This window comes from Chlorocebus sabaeus, chromosome 25, assembly GCF_047675955.1.
Source record: "Chlorocebus sabaeus isolate Y175 chromosome 25, mChlSab1.0.hap1, whole genome shotgun sequence".
In the NCBI taxonomy this organism is placed as follows: domain Eukaryota; kingdom Metazoa; phylum Chordata; class Mammalia; order Primates; family Cercopithecidae; genus Chlorocebus; species Chlorocebus sabaeus.
The window spans coordinates 52,724,757-52,741,417 of record NC_132928.1 but is presented as its reverse complement, the minus strand read 5'-3'; the positions used below and the strand labels follow the sequence as shown (position 1 = coordinate 52,741,417).

At 42.6% G+C, this 16,661-nt stretch overlaps 1 protein-coding gene across 2 annotated transcripts in view; it reads right to left on the bottom strand.

Annotated features, from left to right (window-relative positions):
* Nucleotides 1–16,661, bottom strand: part of ASTN1 (astrotactin 1) — a 306,213-nt gene that overhangs the window by 148,441 nt on the left and 141,111 nt on the right. For both annotated transcript variants that reach the window (XM_073011748.1, XM_007989385.3), the window contains exons 7-8: nt 16,395–16,562; nt 7,449–7,533 (exon numbers count right to left, since the gene is read on the bottom strand). In XM_073011748.1, coding sequence (XP_072867849.1) covers nt 7,449–7,533; nt 16,395–16,562 — 253 coding nt within the window. The remainder of the gene's footprint in view (nt 1–7,448; nt 7,534–16,394; nt 16,563–16,661) is intronic.

The following is a 16,661-nucleotide window of genomic DNA, read 5'->3' as shown; positions in this document are numbered from 1 at the left end:
ATGCAAAGATCTTTAAAACTGCACTTAGTCACTCATCTACAAGCTCATTCTTATTTTCATCGGAAAAAGTTAATTCACTGATAAAAGGATGCCTTCTTGAGGTGTCGGGAGACTCCATGTCTTGCTTAAGAAGTGTTCTTATGTCTGGCTGTGCTTCAGAAACATCTGGGGGAGCTTGTCAAATGTAGGGATTCTGGGCTCTCTCCCAGACTTGTGAAATTTAAATCTCTGGGGGTAGACGTCTGAAATCAGATGATACTTAGGTAACTGCTCCATGAATCGGCATGCAGGAGTCACTCATTACGGCACATTTTGTTCTTGTATCATCCTGAGTATCCAAGAAGGTTACAATTGCCTCTAAGAGGGGAGCAAAGGGCGTCACTCAAAATGACCACAGATTCAGCGCTAGCTCATCAAGGGCCTTTGTGTAAATCAGAAAAAAGTACCCATCTGGACAGATGCGCCCTTTGTCTCAGAGCTGGCTTATTTTAACAAGCATGGATTGGGTTTTAGCCCTCCATTGCTGGAGAGATGTCCTCTTAGCCTGATGTCCTCTACAAAGAACAGTGTATCACTGTATTCAGCTGACTGACCACAAAGGTTTTGTGAAAAATCGGTCAAGTTAAATATGTTTTCACTTGAGAAAATCCCTGAGAAGGAGGTGCAGAGTTTCCCAAGCCAACTGGAGGGGACGATTCTGTTAAGTCTGTCTGTGGAGGAAATCCTGGTAGGTGGAGATTTACTTTCAAGCACTCAGTTCCTGCCTGAGGTTTTTTTTTTTTTTTTTTTTCCTTTTAAGGGATGATGTTTCTGCTAGAATCAGGTTTCAGCAGGGCATCTCTAGAGAGAAGAAACAGAACTTTAGGTTAAATTCCAAGAGCCCCTTTGGTCTGTTGGACACAGAAAAATGTAAGATTCCTAGGGGAAGAGGAGAAGATAAAGGTAAAATAGAGAGAAAGAGGGGAAGAGAGAGAGAGAGAGGAGGGTAACAGAGAGCAAGAGAGAGTGGGAAGAGAGGAAGAGTGAGAGGGAGAGGATGAGTGAGAGGGAGAGGCAGAGGAAGAGAGAGAGGGAGAGGAAGAGCAAAAGAGGGAGGAAGAGAGATAAGAAGGAGGAGGAGGAGAAGAAGGAGGAGGAGGTGGAGGAAAAGGAGTAGGAGGAGGAGGAGGAATAAAATAAATTGCTAAATGAATATGCTGGAAATCCTTATTAGCAATAAGTGATAATGATGAGAGAGGAAGAAGAATTAAAAGAGAGCTAATGGGAAGATAATCCCATTTGTAGATGGCAAGGCAATGACAGAAGCTGGGCACAGACAATGAAGTCTGGGCTGGAGGGCAGGAAAGAAGGGCACCCAGAGATAAAGAAGCAGCCACAGTCTGGCCAGCAAATCTTGTTTGAGGGGTTGGATGAAGGTGAACGGGACAGCAGTGACCTGGAAACCAGCAAAGGGGTGGGGGAAGTAACAGTCAGATGATGAGCTAGAAATAGGCAAAGGGTCAGAAATTTCCTATGTCACAGCAGACTGTCTGACCCCACCTGAGTCACTTTGGAAAAGACTTTGGGCTGGTCAAAGAAACAAGACATGGCCCAAGACTTGGGCTTGGAATCAGAGCTACAGCTCAACAAGCCAGTCGCTGCCCTAAGATGGTCTAAGCATTTACACTTTGATGACAGCTGAGAGGAGGTTCTTGCTCAGTTTTAGGTGGACAGGAGAAGTCAGGATTGATTTTGGATCTTTTTGAATAATTAGTGAAGGTTGGCCTCACCTCAGTCCTAGAACTCAGAGGCAAAGGTATCCTCTCTACCAGATGTGGCCTTTGTCCTGTTAGTGGTCTCTAAGGAACTGTTAAGAATGACATCCTTCAGGCAGGACAAAATAAAATCACCTCCTGTCAAGGACATGTTTTGAGCAAGACAGAGGAGCTGAGGCCAGTCATGATGACACAGTCCTCATTCTTGGCTTCAAGTGGGAACTGGCTCCTATGGTTTGGGACATTTGCTCCTTATAAAGATATAGAATCCCTAAGCAGTCACTCCTGAGTGGGTGAGAAGTAGGAAGAAGCTGCAGAAATAGAAGGGGAGACAGTATGCACCTGGGGCAATGAGAATGACATATTAAGGCAGCGTGGGCCATGTATGAGTGAGTGAATGTGTGTGTGCCTGTGTGCGCCTACCTGGCATGTCATGGTAAGTGCACTGCCTCCAGAGCAGGCAGTGTAAGGAAGAAGTACTCTGATGAGCAGGACCACTCCTGACAACAGCTTCTAACACCTGGGAGAAATACCTGTTCATTTTCCACAGCAGGTCACTTCCCATCTCATGAATGATCACTCTGTCTCCATCCTTCAGCATTGAAATCTAGTGATATTTTATCTCTCTCTAGTGGGGAATCTCCTTGGTGTTGCCCTCTGTATCTTAGATGCCAGAATAAGAAATCAGGCTATTATTTAATGGGTATCTTCAAATGCATGAATTTAACCTAATTGTGATATTCTGAAAATTGTATCTAGAGGCCCTTGGGTGTACTTTTAACTTAACAAAAAAACATGATTATAGTCTTTCATAATCATTTCCAAAGTAGCTACATAATATTTTCATGTAAATCAATCTCTCCTGCCTCCTCCACCCTCATTTATTGTTTTCAATTCTCTTCTGTGAAAATTTTCCAATTTGTCCTTGTTGTCCTAGCAAACAAATATCAAACACAGACTTTAATAGTCCCTGGCTGTGTCTATGCAGCCACAGGGATGGCAGCCCGAGGAGTTATTCAGTGAATTCATACAGGGGAGACAGAAGACAAGGTAAGCCACTGTGCAGGCGTAAGACCTGTCCACCCTGGGTCCTGTGCCTGGCAGCAGGGTCACAAGGGATGTTGTGGCAGGGAATGATTGATTTTGTTGCCAACCTCAAAGACCAAGGCTGTAACCTCAAACATTCCATGTTCTTTTAATAACCCATTAGAAATCTGTCATCTGTGACTTTGTTTAAATCTTTCTGAAGCTATTTTTACTCTTAGTGAATAGGACCTTCTTGTGCACTGAATTCAATGATCTTGTAATCTGCCACCTGGACCCTGTCACCTGGCTGAGCTGGAGTGACTAGCTTCACCACTAAGACCAACACACAAATGTTTCAACCTGCCTCATTTCTCCCTGAGCAATTGTGGCAGAACTGGAGTCACCAGGAAAGGACTGCAACCTCCTCGATTCACATGCTTTCTGCATATGGTCTCCAATTTTCTGTCATTCTTGGTGGTTTGGTCTTGACTTTTATCTACAGGATAATTTTATGACTATGTTTTACTGAGCTAATCCAGATAAATGAAAGTCTAGATAACCCCAAGAGGTTTTGCGTTTTTTTCTTTGCTTTTTAGGATCATTTAAATTTAATATGAAAGGTTCTAAAAAAGTAATGTGTAGTGAGAGTACACCTGGAACGCCTCCCTCCCTCCTGCTAGTGGGTCTAGGGTCCTGTGCACTGGAGCTGCAATGTCCACAGCCTTAGTAAACAAGACCTCTTTCCTACCTAGTCTTTTGCCACCTTACCAGCCTCTTGTCCTCTCTCTGTAAAGTGAATTCTTATGCTACATTGAGCTTTTAATTTACCATTCCTGAAAAAACCATGTTTCTCATGTCTCCATACCTTTCTACATTTTGGTTCCCTTTGCTTAGAATGGCCTTTGTTATCTGGCAAGTAGAACAGTTCACAATCCAAATTCTCCATGAAACCCTATTCCATGTTCTTTGACCTCACATAACTCACCCCTTAAACTTCAATCCCACAGACTTTTGCTCACACCTTTATTTTAATAAGTCTTAGATTTCATTGCAATTACTTGTTACTCTTTCAACTATCTACGTAGACTGTTAGCTCTTCCATAGCAGGAACCACGTCTTCTTCTATAAACAACCTAGCATACCCTGGACCACAATAGGTAATGGGGCGAGTATCTGTTGAAAACACAAATGAGTAGGAAAATAAATGATGGAGCGGTGAGAGAATTACTATAAACAAACTGGCTTCCTGTCATGCACATACACACACACACACACACACCATATAATCACACATATACCACATGTGCACACATACAACACAGGCACCACTCACACTCACACACACCACATACACACACATGCACACACAAACACACACACACGCACATTCAGGACCAGGTAACTAGAACAAGGCAGAGGCTGTGTAAAGTTGCAGGTGCCACTCCTCTGCCTCAAAAAAAAAAATCAATTTGTAACTTCTTGTATTAGTGTCCTTGATCAATTTTCTTCCTTGTCTGAAAGTCATAAAGACTTATTTTTACTTTTCTCCTGGTACATTTGACCTTGATATTTCACTAAAGAATTTGTTTTAACATTACTGGCCTAGGACTTGGTTGTTCTACTTCAAAGGAATCTTCAGCTATTTTAATATATGTAATATAAGAATGTGAAGTGAAAAACATTCACACATGGGCTGCTTACCTCCACTTCAGGAGAATTAAATAAAACATTCAGGAAAATCAGACATACCATTGATTTTTCCATAATACCTCAATATATATCACTAGTTGGCAATCTGTCAGGCGGTTTTCAATTCGAGTGACGGTCTTCGTGTTCAAACCAATTTCGATTAATTTTTTGAGAATCATTTAAAGAAACATGGCATTGGATCCCTGATTTAAATCAAGATGTATGGCATCTTATACTTTTCACTTACCTTGTCATTTTATGAGGAAAAATACAGTCATTTGTCTGGCACTTTTTTTAATACTATGTACATATAAACTCACACTGCTTATCACTCCTGGTTCCATTATCCTCAAGGTAGTCACTTTTTTCCTCCTCCTAACAGTTGCTCCATTATTTTATTAGTGTCCAAAATGAGACCTCATAGACAGTGATGATCATAGAATAATGGAAATTAAAGATGGAAATGACAGATTAGGTCTTCTTGTCTATTTCCTGGGGCTAATGTTCCTGTCAGTCTATAACTCACTGCTTTAGCCTGTCTTGTTTTCAATGACACTTATGCTGGGACCTCAACCATTTCCCTTGAGGCTCTTGTCTACATCCTAAGACTGTCTCTACATACAGCCAGAGGGAATGATGAAGGCTTATGCAATTATCAAGTGAAGTCAGGCCCATCCTCACATGATCTGTCTACAAGGCTAGGGATGTGGAGGCTTGAGCGATTAGCCACCAAATCCAATCACTACAGCCAGCCAGCCTGGATCACTCAGAGCAGAAGTGAAATATTTTGTCATTGTTTTCTCCAGCAGCAAGTCAGCAGCTAAGAGACAGAGATTGGTTATCCATCAGTTTTTACACTATTTTAATTAGTAAGAACCACAGTCCAGTGTGATTCTTAGCCATCCCATAAGCTAAAATTTTGGATCCCCAGAAACTATGCAAACATTTCAGAGGCGGAGACAGTAAGGGGACTCCATAGAATTTAAATAGCCAGTAGTATTATTCGCTCATATCCCACTGCACATCTGTCAGCCAAACCTTCTGCCCTTCTCCCCAATCTTTCAATAACAGGCTGCCTCATATGTAACTGCCCTTTTACAAACACCTTCCTCTAAATTTTGTGGGTTCTATCTGTGCTGTGACCTCAAATTCTGCCCAAACTGAGCAATCCTTCATTTTCACGAACAGAAAAATTTCATGGCATTTTGATTTCCCCAAGTTTTCTGACCTGTGACTCAGATTTCCTTTCTCTAACTTCATTCTCTCTTGTCCTTATCCCTCAACTTCAACCCGTTCCAGAACATTTGCCCTCTCCTAACATCTATGGGCATCTATCATGCCTTGACTTAGTCATCAGCTAGCTAAGTTCTCAGAGTTGAGTTCTTCTATCCCTTTATCATAAATCACTCCCTTGGGCTCTTCAATCATTTTTATTGCTCTTCTCCAAACGCTCACCCATTTGTCACCATATTTATTGCTTTGAGAGTCCAGAACTACATTCAATATTCTAGGTTTGGTCTCATCAGAATCACATGAAGGGGTAGATCATTGACCTCAGGGACATGAGTCCTCCATGGCAATGTCTGAAATGACATTAGTTCCTTTTTTCCACCTGTCAAGCTGCAAACACATATCTAATTTGCAATCCAAGGAACCATTCTGAGATGGCTTTTGCCTTGATTTCTTTCTAGTTTTTCCTGTTCCATTGATTACTATTATTAGTTTATTAGTTCACATTTATTGATCCCCTTCTCCTCCCACCCTCCTTCAGGACCCAGCCAATGCAGAAAGTAAACTCTCAACATCTAAAGGAAAGTAGAAAGTTGCTTTTAAAAAGTAATAGAGGGCAGGGCACAGTGGCTCATGCCAGTAATCCTAGCACTTTGGGAGACTGAGGCGGGAGGATGGCTTGAGGTCAGGAGTTGGATGTTACTGTGAGCTATTATCATGCCACTACACTCCAGCCTGGGCAACAAAGCAAGACAATGTCTCAATTAAAAAACAAAAAGGCAATAGAAAGTGAATAATGGGGATGCTTGTATAATGTGAGTGTACTTAATGCCACTGAATTGTATACTTAAAAATGGTTAAATGATACATTGTATGTTATATATTTTTTATCCCAATAACAACATTCAAAATGTAAAAAATGAAAACAAAAAAGGAATACACTACTGGCTAACACGGTGAAACTCTGTCTCTACTAAAAATACAAAAAAAAATAGCCGGGGGTGGTGGCGGACACCTGTAGTCCCAGCTACTCGGGAGGCTGAGGCAGGAGAATGGCGTCAACCTGGGAGGCAGAGCTTGCAGTGAGCCAAGATCACGCCACTGCACTCCAGCCTGGGCAACAGAGTGAGACTCCATCTCAAAAAAAAAAAAAAAAAAAAAAAAAGGAATACACAAGGTAACTACTTTGTCCCACTCGTGTGTGTCTAGGGGAAAACAAGTCTCATTAAGAAATGGTAATTGGGGATCAGGGAAAAATACTCTCTTATTCAACACAGAGTACTTCCTGAGTCTCTGTATGTCACCCCTGCTGACAGTCCTGGTGAAAACAAATTTCCACTCATGTCAGTCTTGCAAAGCTCATCAGGCTCTGGGAGAGCTACATTGGAGTCTCTGTGGCTTCATGTGTCTCCAACAAAATTATCAGCTAAATTCTGCCTGTGGAATCCTCATGGCTGGTGGCAGTGTGAAAAGGAAGAGAGGGACACCTTGATTTTCAGATCCCAGCTGGAAGCCGCAGGGCTGCGAGTCAGAGGCATCATCCCTTGACTCGTAAATGGAGAAAAAGATGATATGGACGTCACTGGAATGGTATAAATATGGAAAGGCATAGTGACATTTTTACCCACTTGCTGTTCAGAATATACCCACCCTTTAGCTCTATTCCTCTCCATGCAGTTGCTCCTCGTCATGTCTGTGTAAGGAGCAGTGACATGTGGGAACCAGCTAAGTCGTCATGCCGTCACTTACCCCTGGTTTGTCCCCCATTCGTTCCGAATGCAAAGGTGCTTATGTACTGGATCCTTCATGTAGCCTTCGTAGCAGAGGCATTCCCCTTAGAAGCAGGGTAAGGAGGAAGAAAGAGAAACATGAAGGAATTGATTAACATGTCTGTGTTTGTAAAAATTAACATGAAATAGTCAGGGTAAACTCTTACTCTGATATTAGCATGAGTGACACAGTAAGTTCCATTATGTCATATACTCCCGTCTCCACCACTCACATGAATGGATACTCCCACCAATCTTTCCATTCTCCAGTATGTGATACTTTTCATAAAAGAGGAATCTAATATTTAGAAAGCACCTATTATATGTGTTCTGTAAGCACAAAGACCAACAATCCTTAGAGGAAAATGACTTTTTCATCTTTATTTTCTCAATGCCCAGTATACTACAAGGCACATACTAGATGAATAATAATGTTTAAAGACTGCATAAGTGAATGATTTCACCAAATATTTCTAGGAATCTTGGAAAGTAAGTATTATTGGCTATGTTATGCTAATGGGAAAAATAGGCTTGAGAAAATTGAAGGCTTGTAGACAGCTTGTGAATGGCAGAGTTAACATTTGAGCCTATGTCCCTCTGACTCCAGACCTTTTTCTCCCACCATGCCAGGCTGCTAGCTCATAGAACAACTACTATATGCACAGGAGACCTCTTACAATGGTTTTAGAGGAACTCTGCATTTTAGCTTTTAAGTAAAAATAATTAATTATCTGGGAGTGGGTCACCAGAAGAATCATCTACAATTCCACATTTGTTTAGGATATCACTATGTTTTATTATAATTTGTTATTCCATTAGTATACCTAGGGATCCATGAGCCTTCTGGAATTTCATGCAAAACTGTACATGTGCGTATATGCATGTTTTTTTGAGGCAGGGTCCCATAACATTAATCTGATTTAGCAAATCCACGATCCCCAAAAGATTAAGAATCATTGCTCTATTCACTACTGATTTTGAAGAAAATTGTTGCTGCTTCATTATATTGATAATTCTTTATGCAATGACATGTAGCCCAAACTACTGAGGCCAGTTATACTACAACACTAGTTCTTACTATTTAAATGTCTGCTTGTTTAATTTATAACTTGTGAAAGAGCAAAGTGTGACTTTCTGAAATTTGTAAATAACAAAAGTGCCATGTCCTACTGAAATGATGGGTATACCATTTCTTTCTCTCTCCAGAAAGAAACACTTTAAGATGATATAAATAGAATAATAGCTTTGAGTGCTATTTTCTCTTTCTGAAAATAAAACCCAGTAAAAACGAAGTGAAGGGGCCTTACAGTTAAGGGGGAAGGTATTGGATAGGGCCTGAGCAAGAACTTTTTTTAGCATCTTAGCTTAGCCATTCATTTCAAGATTGACCTACAAGCGGCTGTCCATCAGAGCCTCACTACCAGGTCACACCATTTTTGTCCCCCACAGCTGTTCAGCTCAATGTGCTGAGAAGTAGAGTGAAAACCTCCTCATTTAAAAAAACAAAACAAAACAAAACAAAAAACCCACAGGGAGTATTTGATCAGGACATTGCCTCCTGCATGGTGAATTCTGGCTTCCACATGGGCTGGATCCACAGTAGGTTCAAGTTTATTGGCTTCAGTGGTACTGAGCTATATCTAGAAATGGTCAGGGAGCTCTGAGCCAAAAATAGAAAAACACAGCTTGAAATTATGTGGCTGATGAGGCCAGGCACGGTGCCTCATGCCTGTAATCCCAGCACTTTGCAAGGCCGAGACGGGTGGATCACAAGGTCAAGAGATCGAGACCATCCTGGCTAACATGGTGAAACCCCATCTCTACTAAAAATGAGACCAAAAAAAATTAGCTGGGAGTGGTGGCAGGCGCCTGTAGTCCCAGCTACTTGGGACGCTGAGGCAGGAGAATGGCATGAACCCGGGAGGTGGAGCTTGCAGTTAGCTGAGATCACGCCACTGCACTCCAGCCTGGGTGACAGACAGATTGAGACTCTGTCTCGGGGGCGGGGAGGAAGAAATTAGGTGGCTGATGATAAGGTTTGTGGATGAAGGCTGTTTGTCTGATAACAGGAAAGATAAAGAAGGCAATTACTGGGGAGGGCAAAAGAAGAGAGTAGTACCAGGAGCCTGGCTTCATTGAGAAGGCTTCATACCTTCTCAATTCCAAAGAAAGCATGGATGCTAGCCTATAAGCTACACAGGGCAGAAACAAGGAACGAGGTTGGTCTTCCCCCATATGAGTAGGTCTTTGACAAGTACTGTGCAGTAGAAAATAAATTAATTAGAGGATGTGCCCTATATTTGCAGATATATACACTCCACCCCCAAGATGCAGATAGGTAAGCCAATTAATAGGTCAAGGTCTCAAATATACTTTTCCTTTTGGGAAAGATACTCTCCCAGTTGTCTTTGTGTGGACAATTAGCCATGGGCATGATATTTAGAAGCAGGAAGTAACCTTAGGAGTTTGTCAAAGCCATCACTCTGACTCTTAGAATGGTCTTGGCTAGCTGCCTTGCCTAGAATTAGGGATTGACAAAAATGGGAGTTCTCTTCCTCATGTGATACCTAGTTACCACAAAACATGTAAAAATAAATGCAGTAACAACTCAGAGTTCAAGCCGAGCCTTATTTTCCTAATGATGGCAATACCTACCATTTGTATAGCACATTTACCTTCTCAAATTGCCTTCGTAGTCATTATCTCCTTACGAGGCTTCCGTCACTCATTACAATGTGGGGGCATACTGCCAACAACCAATAAAGCTTTCCTCCACATAATGTCAGACACAGTCCAAAGTCCAAAAAACAGAGACATTTTCAAACACATCATGCTAGATTTTGAGGATCTCCAAAATTTGCCTCTCACAGGATCCTCATTTCTGGAACCCACCAAGTGTCCCTCGTCTGTATTCCTCCACAAAACCAGTTTGGCCATCTCCAACGAAAGGATTTCAGACTTGATGGGGGAAGTTGCTATGGCAACCAACTGCTAAATCTTGACTTTAAGAGGGGTTTCGTGAAAGCACAGGCTCTGACTGTTAGCTGTGAATTTTAAAGACCCCACAAGGGTGTTGGATGCCCTCATAAGCTAGAAGTGTTACAGTCTCCGCATCTGCTGTGACAGATGGTGGGAACGCATGAGGCGCCGACTCCATGGTGGTGTACATAGGACTCCAACGGAGAGACGTGTCATGGTACGGAGGAGAGCCCAGCCAGATAGAGTGTGCCCTGCAGGAACACTCAGGCAACCACACTGCCAAAGAGAAGAGGCCCTGAAAGGTGGTCGTGCAGGGTCTGGAGACAGCTGCACTTGATCTGTGCTTGGTACCCTGACAGTACATGCCTGGAGGTACCTTGGATGATGGACAGTGCCTTTGGGCACTTCCCATTCTACAGCTGAAGGACTGAGGCACAAATCTCATTCAAAGATTGAGGAAAAACCTTGATGCTAGGAGTCCTCAGACATGGCTGGACTCACCATAAGTTCTCCATGAGGAAAATGCAGATCAAGGCCAAATGCCCTCAGCCACTTCTATGCTTCATGTAGGGGTTGACTTTTATGAAATGAAATTGGGTGTGCTCCTCTAAAAAGGGAAATATTTGTAAGATATCTGACTTGGGTAGTATCTAATTGTTTGGTCTCCCTTCCCAGTGGAGACATCAGAAAAGAGGCAAGTCCAGGGTCAAACAGCCCCAAGCAACTCTGGGAAGGGAGTCAGAGGGAAGTGTGCCAAAAGAACATCCTAAAAGAATGTGCTTTAATGGAGTCACAGAACGGAGTGTAGAACGCATGGGCAATCCAGGTATCAGGAACAAAATAGAGACTGAGCTACCCCGCCAAATTAGGTAAACAGCAAACCAACCAACCAACCAACCAACAAACAAACAAAAACAGGGAAAGTTAGAGAGAGAGGCAGTGGTTCAGAGCAAGCAAAGAAGAGGGCAGCTGGTTTGAGTCTGGGAAATGGGTCGGATGCCCCTCAACAGGTTTACACATTTCCACATGGTTGGGTCTGGCCTATGGAAAGACCTGGGACAGAAGAGATTTCAGTGAACATCTTGGATAAAGATTAAAATTTAATTTAGCTGGGAAGCCTATGCTCCTTGCGGAACCATAAAAGCTATGTATCTTGAAAAGGGCAATGAAGGTCTGTGGCCAGAATTAATGGGGGCTGTGAAATAAAGCAGGTGTGTGAAGCCTCCACGGCTGTCCATATGGCAGAACCAAGGCCAGGGAGAGAGGAAAGAGAAAGGCCACTGAAACCAGGTAGTCTGTGTCTCCATTAAAAAAAAAAAAAAACAAAACCAAAACAATCAAACAAACATACAACCATAACAAAAACCCTTGCAAAGTGCAGGGAAAGTCAACCTCTGGCTGCATCCGGGGAGCATCAAGCCATGCAGCCCTAGTGCTTTGCTGTTAGCCCCACTTAACCAGAGGCACACCTGGGGTTACAAACCTGGGGACATGTGGGAGAGAATGTCAGAGTGCGGTTGGCAAAGGGGGCTAATGGCAAAGCATCAGGGGGCTGGGGCTCTGCTGCAGTCACACAGAAATGAAACAATTCTAAACCTTCTGCCTTAGTTCCTTTCCTGCAGCTTGAGCAGTGGGAACAGGTTTGAATAATGGTCAGGAGTGTGAGTTCTGAGTCAGGCAGCCTGAGTTTGAAGTCCAGCTAGGTCATTAAACTAGGTAAGTGATCTTGGGCAGATAAGTCAACAACTCTGTAAAATGGGGATAAGAGTACCATCTACTTCATGGTGTTACAGTGAAGCTCCAATTACATAAGCTAAGTAAAACACAATGCTTGACACATAGTGAGCTCTCAAACATCACCTATCCTTATTTTTACCGAAAACCATTTTTTTCTAGGCATTTCCCACCAGTCTCAGCTGACCTGGAAGGGCACACAGTAGGCTTTCTGAAATTGTCAATGCAATGAACCTAACTCACATGCATGCTGAATTACCAGACAGCTAAATGATAGGAACATAAATTGTCATAGAATGAGAATGGTTAGAAGAGGTCACAGTGCTCAGCAGAAGACTGGGAATGGTGGGCATACCTTGGGGTACCAGCCTACCATTTCTCAAGTGCATCCAAGTTCAAATTGGAAAGACTTTGGGCACTTGATGATCTTAAGAGCATTTGCTAGTGCTTAGTATATCCCATGCATTGGGCTGAGTGCTCTAGGAACGTTACATCCCTCCCAGGTAGCATGCTGCTAGAATAGAAATACAGAGGGAGGCTGGAATGAAAAACAGATCAGCAAGTTTTCTCCAGCTCCAGTTCTTCCATAGATTCCTGATACATCTTTAAAAGGTCTATAAATTGCACAAGAAAGATATAAAGAGGGAGCAAAACAATGTTTTTTCTATCTTTATCTTTTCTTTTTATTCTATTTATTTCTTTGAGACAGGGTCTCATTCTGTCACTCTGGCTAGAGTACAACGGTCCAATCTCTGCTCACTGCAGCCTCGACCTCCCAGACTCATGCAATCCTTTTGCCTCAGCCTCCCAAGTAGCTAGAACTACAGGTGTTGCACCACCCACCATGCCTGATTAATTTTTTGTATTTTTATTAGAAACGGGGTGTATGTCATGTTGTCCAGGCTGATCTCGAATTCCTGGGCTCAAGCAATCTGCCTCCCTAAGCCTCCCAAAGTGCTGGGATTATAGGTGTGAGCCACCACACCCAGCCTGTCTTTGTCTTTTCTCTCCTGCCTTAGTGTATAAGTTTTCTATTGCTACAGTAAAAGCATACCACAAACAAAGTAGTTTAAAACAACATAAATTTATTATCTTACCAGAATTTTAACATGAGTTTCACTTGGCTAAAATCAAGGCGTCTATAGAGCTATGTGGTCTTCTGGAGTCACCCGGGAGAATATATTTTCTGTATTCTTGCCTTTTCCAGTTTCTAGAGGCTGCTGACATTCCTTGGCTCATGCTTCCTTCCTCCATTCTCAAAGTCTGTAATGGCTGCTTGAGTCCTCACATCACAGCACTCTGACCTCCTCTTCTACCTCCCTCTTTCACTTTTAAGAATACTTGTGATTACATTGTGACCACTCAGATAATCTTCCCCCAAAATCTCCATTTTAAAGCTAGTTGGTTAGCAACCTCCATTCCATATGCATCACTAATTCTCCTTTGCCATGTAACATGACACATTCGCAGGTCCTGGAGATGAGAATGTGGACAATTTTGGGAGTGCATTATTGTGTCTCTCATGCCTGGTGTTCTGGAGCATGGTGCAGGTTACAGGCAAACAGAGACTCCCTCGGGGATGCTTTTAGGAAGGATGCCTGAGGAGAGCTCCAGGCACCAGGAGGCTGCTCCTTTGCAGTGATTGAGCATCTGTGTTTGTGTGTTTGTGTGTGTGTGTGTGTGTGTGTAAAAGTACACAAGTGCACTGCACAGCTCCATGCATCCATATGGGCAGACCCCTCAGTATGGCTGGGAAAGCACATGTCCCAACACTATGACATTTCCAAGTAAGCTAGCTAGAGGATTTCAAAAATAACGTCAACTTGACTTGAAGCCAATTCCCACACTCAGCTCTTGGGAGAAAGGCTCTGGGATGGAGTGTGGGAGGCGATAAAGTTTCTTACTGATGAGCGTGTGGGATGACCACATCACCAATGCTTTCCAATTCCAGCATTCATGAAAAGGAGAGTCTTCGCAGTATTGTTTCTCAGCTGCTACCCAAAATGAAGATGCTGCACCTTAGTTTTGTCTTGGGGTTTGGGATCTTATTTTTAGTCTTCCTCTGTGTCTTTCCAATTGGAAATTCATTCATTGTCACAGACACTGAGAAGCCATTAGCAGGGGAGGGACTTCCCAAAGTCATTTTCAGCAAGGATTAGAAATGAGACATCTGGAAGGGACTGAAGAGTTGATGGGAGGGCTTTGCTGTAGACAAGCAGCTTCCTGGTGCACAGAACAGTAATGCTTAGTAATGGTTGTTGTTTAAATAGTTTTGAATGACAAATATGTTGGATCTGATATGTCTGGGGAAATTAAGCAACTCTTTATAAGCCCACCCTTGCAGATTTCATGATAAATAAAACAAAGACTCTGCTTTAGGTAGCTGTGGGACTTTGGGCAAATCATGTAACTTCTTAAAGAATTCAAATGTGAATGTAAAGCATAGAGGCAGTTTATCATTGAGACCCCTCCAATCATAAAGCACCAATCTCTTGTTTTCACATGTAACTGAAGGTGCTTCCTTTTCTTTAAAATCCAAGTAGGAGCATCCAAAGTTCCTCTGGGGATCAAGCTTCTCTCAGAAGTGAGTGTAACAACTGAGATTGTCCCAAATCCTTCCAATCCAAGCCAGCTGGAGAACTAGGGTACCAGAGACTAGCTCAGTTGCATGGAGAGCCCCCACCTCTGAGATTAGCTCTTTTCAATTTCTCCCAAGCACACTAACTTTGGGCATGGTACACAGCCCATCTGTTTGGTTTGGTGTTTGCCTGACAGCGTGGGAGGAGCAGCAAGTAAGCACAGTCTTAGACTTCAGATGTTTAAAATGTTGTACTTTCTCCTCCATATGGGGGCCTAGAATCTCTGTGATGGGCCCACATAAAACAACTTTAACACCTAAGATGGTGAATTTTAGATGTTTCAGTTACCTGCTACTCTCCCAGAGGGATCTAGTCACAGATTATAGCAGAAGTAAGGGCTAGATATCTTAGACTCATCCTCTATTAAGATCTCTCCACCTCAGCACCTGAAGAAGATGCGAGTGTGGTGGGCTGGGGTAAAGGGGTTGGCAGGGGGTGGCTGCACATGATGTACAAAAAGCTCCAGGGTTTGGGCCCCAACTCCAGCAACATTTTGCTTGGGATTCTTAGATATCACTGTAACGCTTTCCTTTGCTCTAAGGGATCATACTACTTTGGGAAGGATCTATTTGTGGTACTCAATTTACCAAAACCAAGTCTTCGTAGAGACTACTGTAGGTGAATGTCTTCTACAATGAAAGTGCAAAGCAGCCTGAAATAAGAGATCCATGCTCCTGGCTGTATTGGAACCCAAGAAGCAATGGGAGAGCTTTAATTCATGCCACACCAGAATTTGAACCCTCCCTCAGGGAAACCCCAGCTCCATTTGATAGTATAACAGACTTGAAGACGTTCCTACTCTTTGAGCCAGTACTCTCTCACTAAGATTTTTCTGAAGAAAATAACTTCAAATGTGTCTAGCATTTATGTGTAAAGATGTTCATTTTAATAGTATTTATAAACATTAAAAATTTAAAGCATCCTAAATGTCAAATAATAGGGGACTGTTTAAATGAGCTATGATATAGACATACAATGGAATACCAAATGGCCATTAAAATTATGTGTTTGAGGATTATTTAATGATTCTGGAAAAGTTATGATGGAATGTTAAGTGAAAAAAGCAGGAAAACTCTACTAGACATAGTATGCTTCTAGGAAGCCCCTAAAAATCATGCATAGAAAAGAGATCAGAAAGGATGACATTAAAATTTTAAAAGTGACTTATCCAGGAGATAGAAATATAGATGATTATCATTTTCTTCTATAAACTTTTCTAATTTTTAAAAAGTTTTCTATAATAAACATGCATTAATTTTATCATCATAAAATGTCTAGCCCCAGTAGTTAAATATCCCCTGGCTGTGTGACAAATGGGTTATCGAACTCATCCTAAAACTGAGTTTTCTGGCTTGGAACTACAGTTAGGATCCTTCCAAGTCTTCTGCCAGAAAATGACCACAGTTTTGGCCAATAAGTTCTACGGCCCAACCACATGCTGGCAGTCCACATGGTCTAGGCTCAAGATGGCAGTGGGACAATGGAGTTGGGAGGCATGGTCTGAATTTCAAGGGAGTGATTGCAAGAGGCATGATCTCTCTGACAGTTACCCGCTGCCCGGTGCTCCCGCCTACCAGTTTCGGGGTCACATTGGTGTTCACAGGGGTCCAGGAGCCGCCGGGCACAGAGGTCCATGGCCCAGGGTCCACTGGAGTTCTGCTGAGAGAAGAGAACCACTTGGGCAGGGTTCAGCCAGTCACTGGCATCCAGCTGGCTCCCCTCCAGCAAGATGAAGCGGCTCCCTGCAGGGTGAGAGAAAGGAAACATGCCTATGTGTGCAACACAGCACATGTCCACAAGCCACTGAAGACAAGGAAATCCCAACCTGAGAATTAGTACCA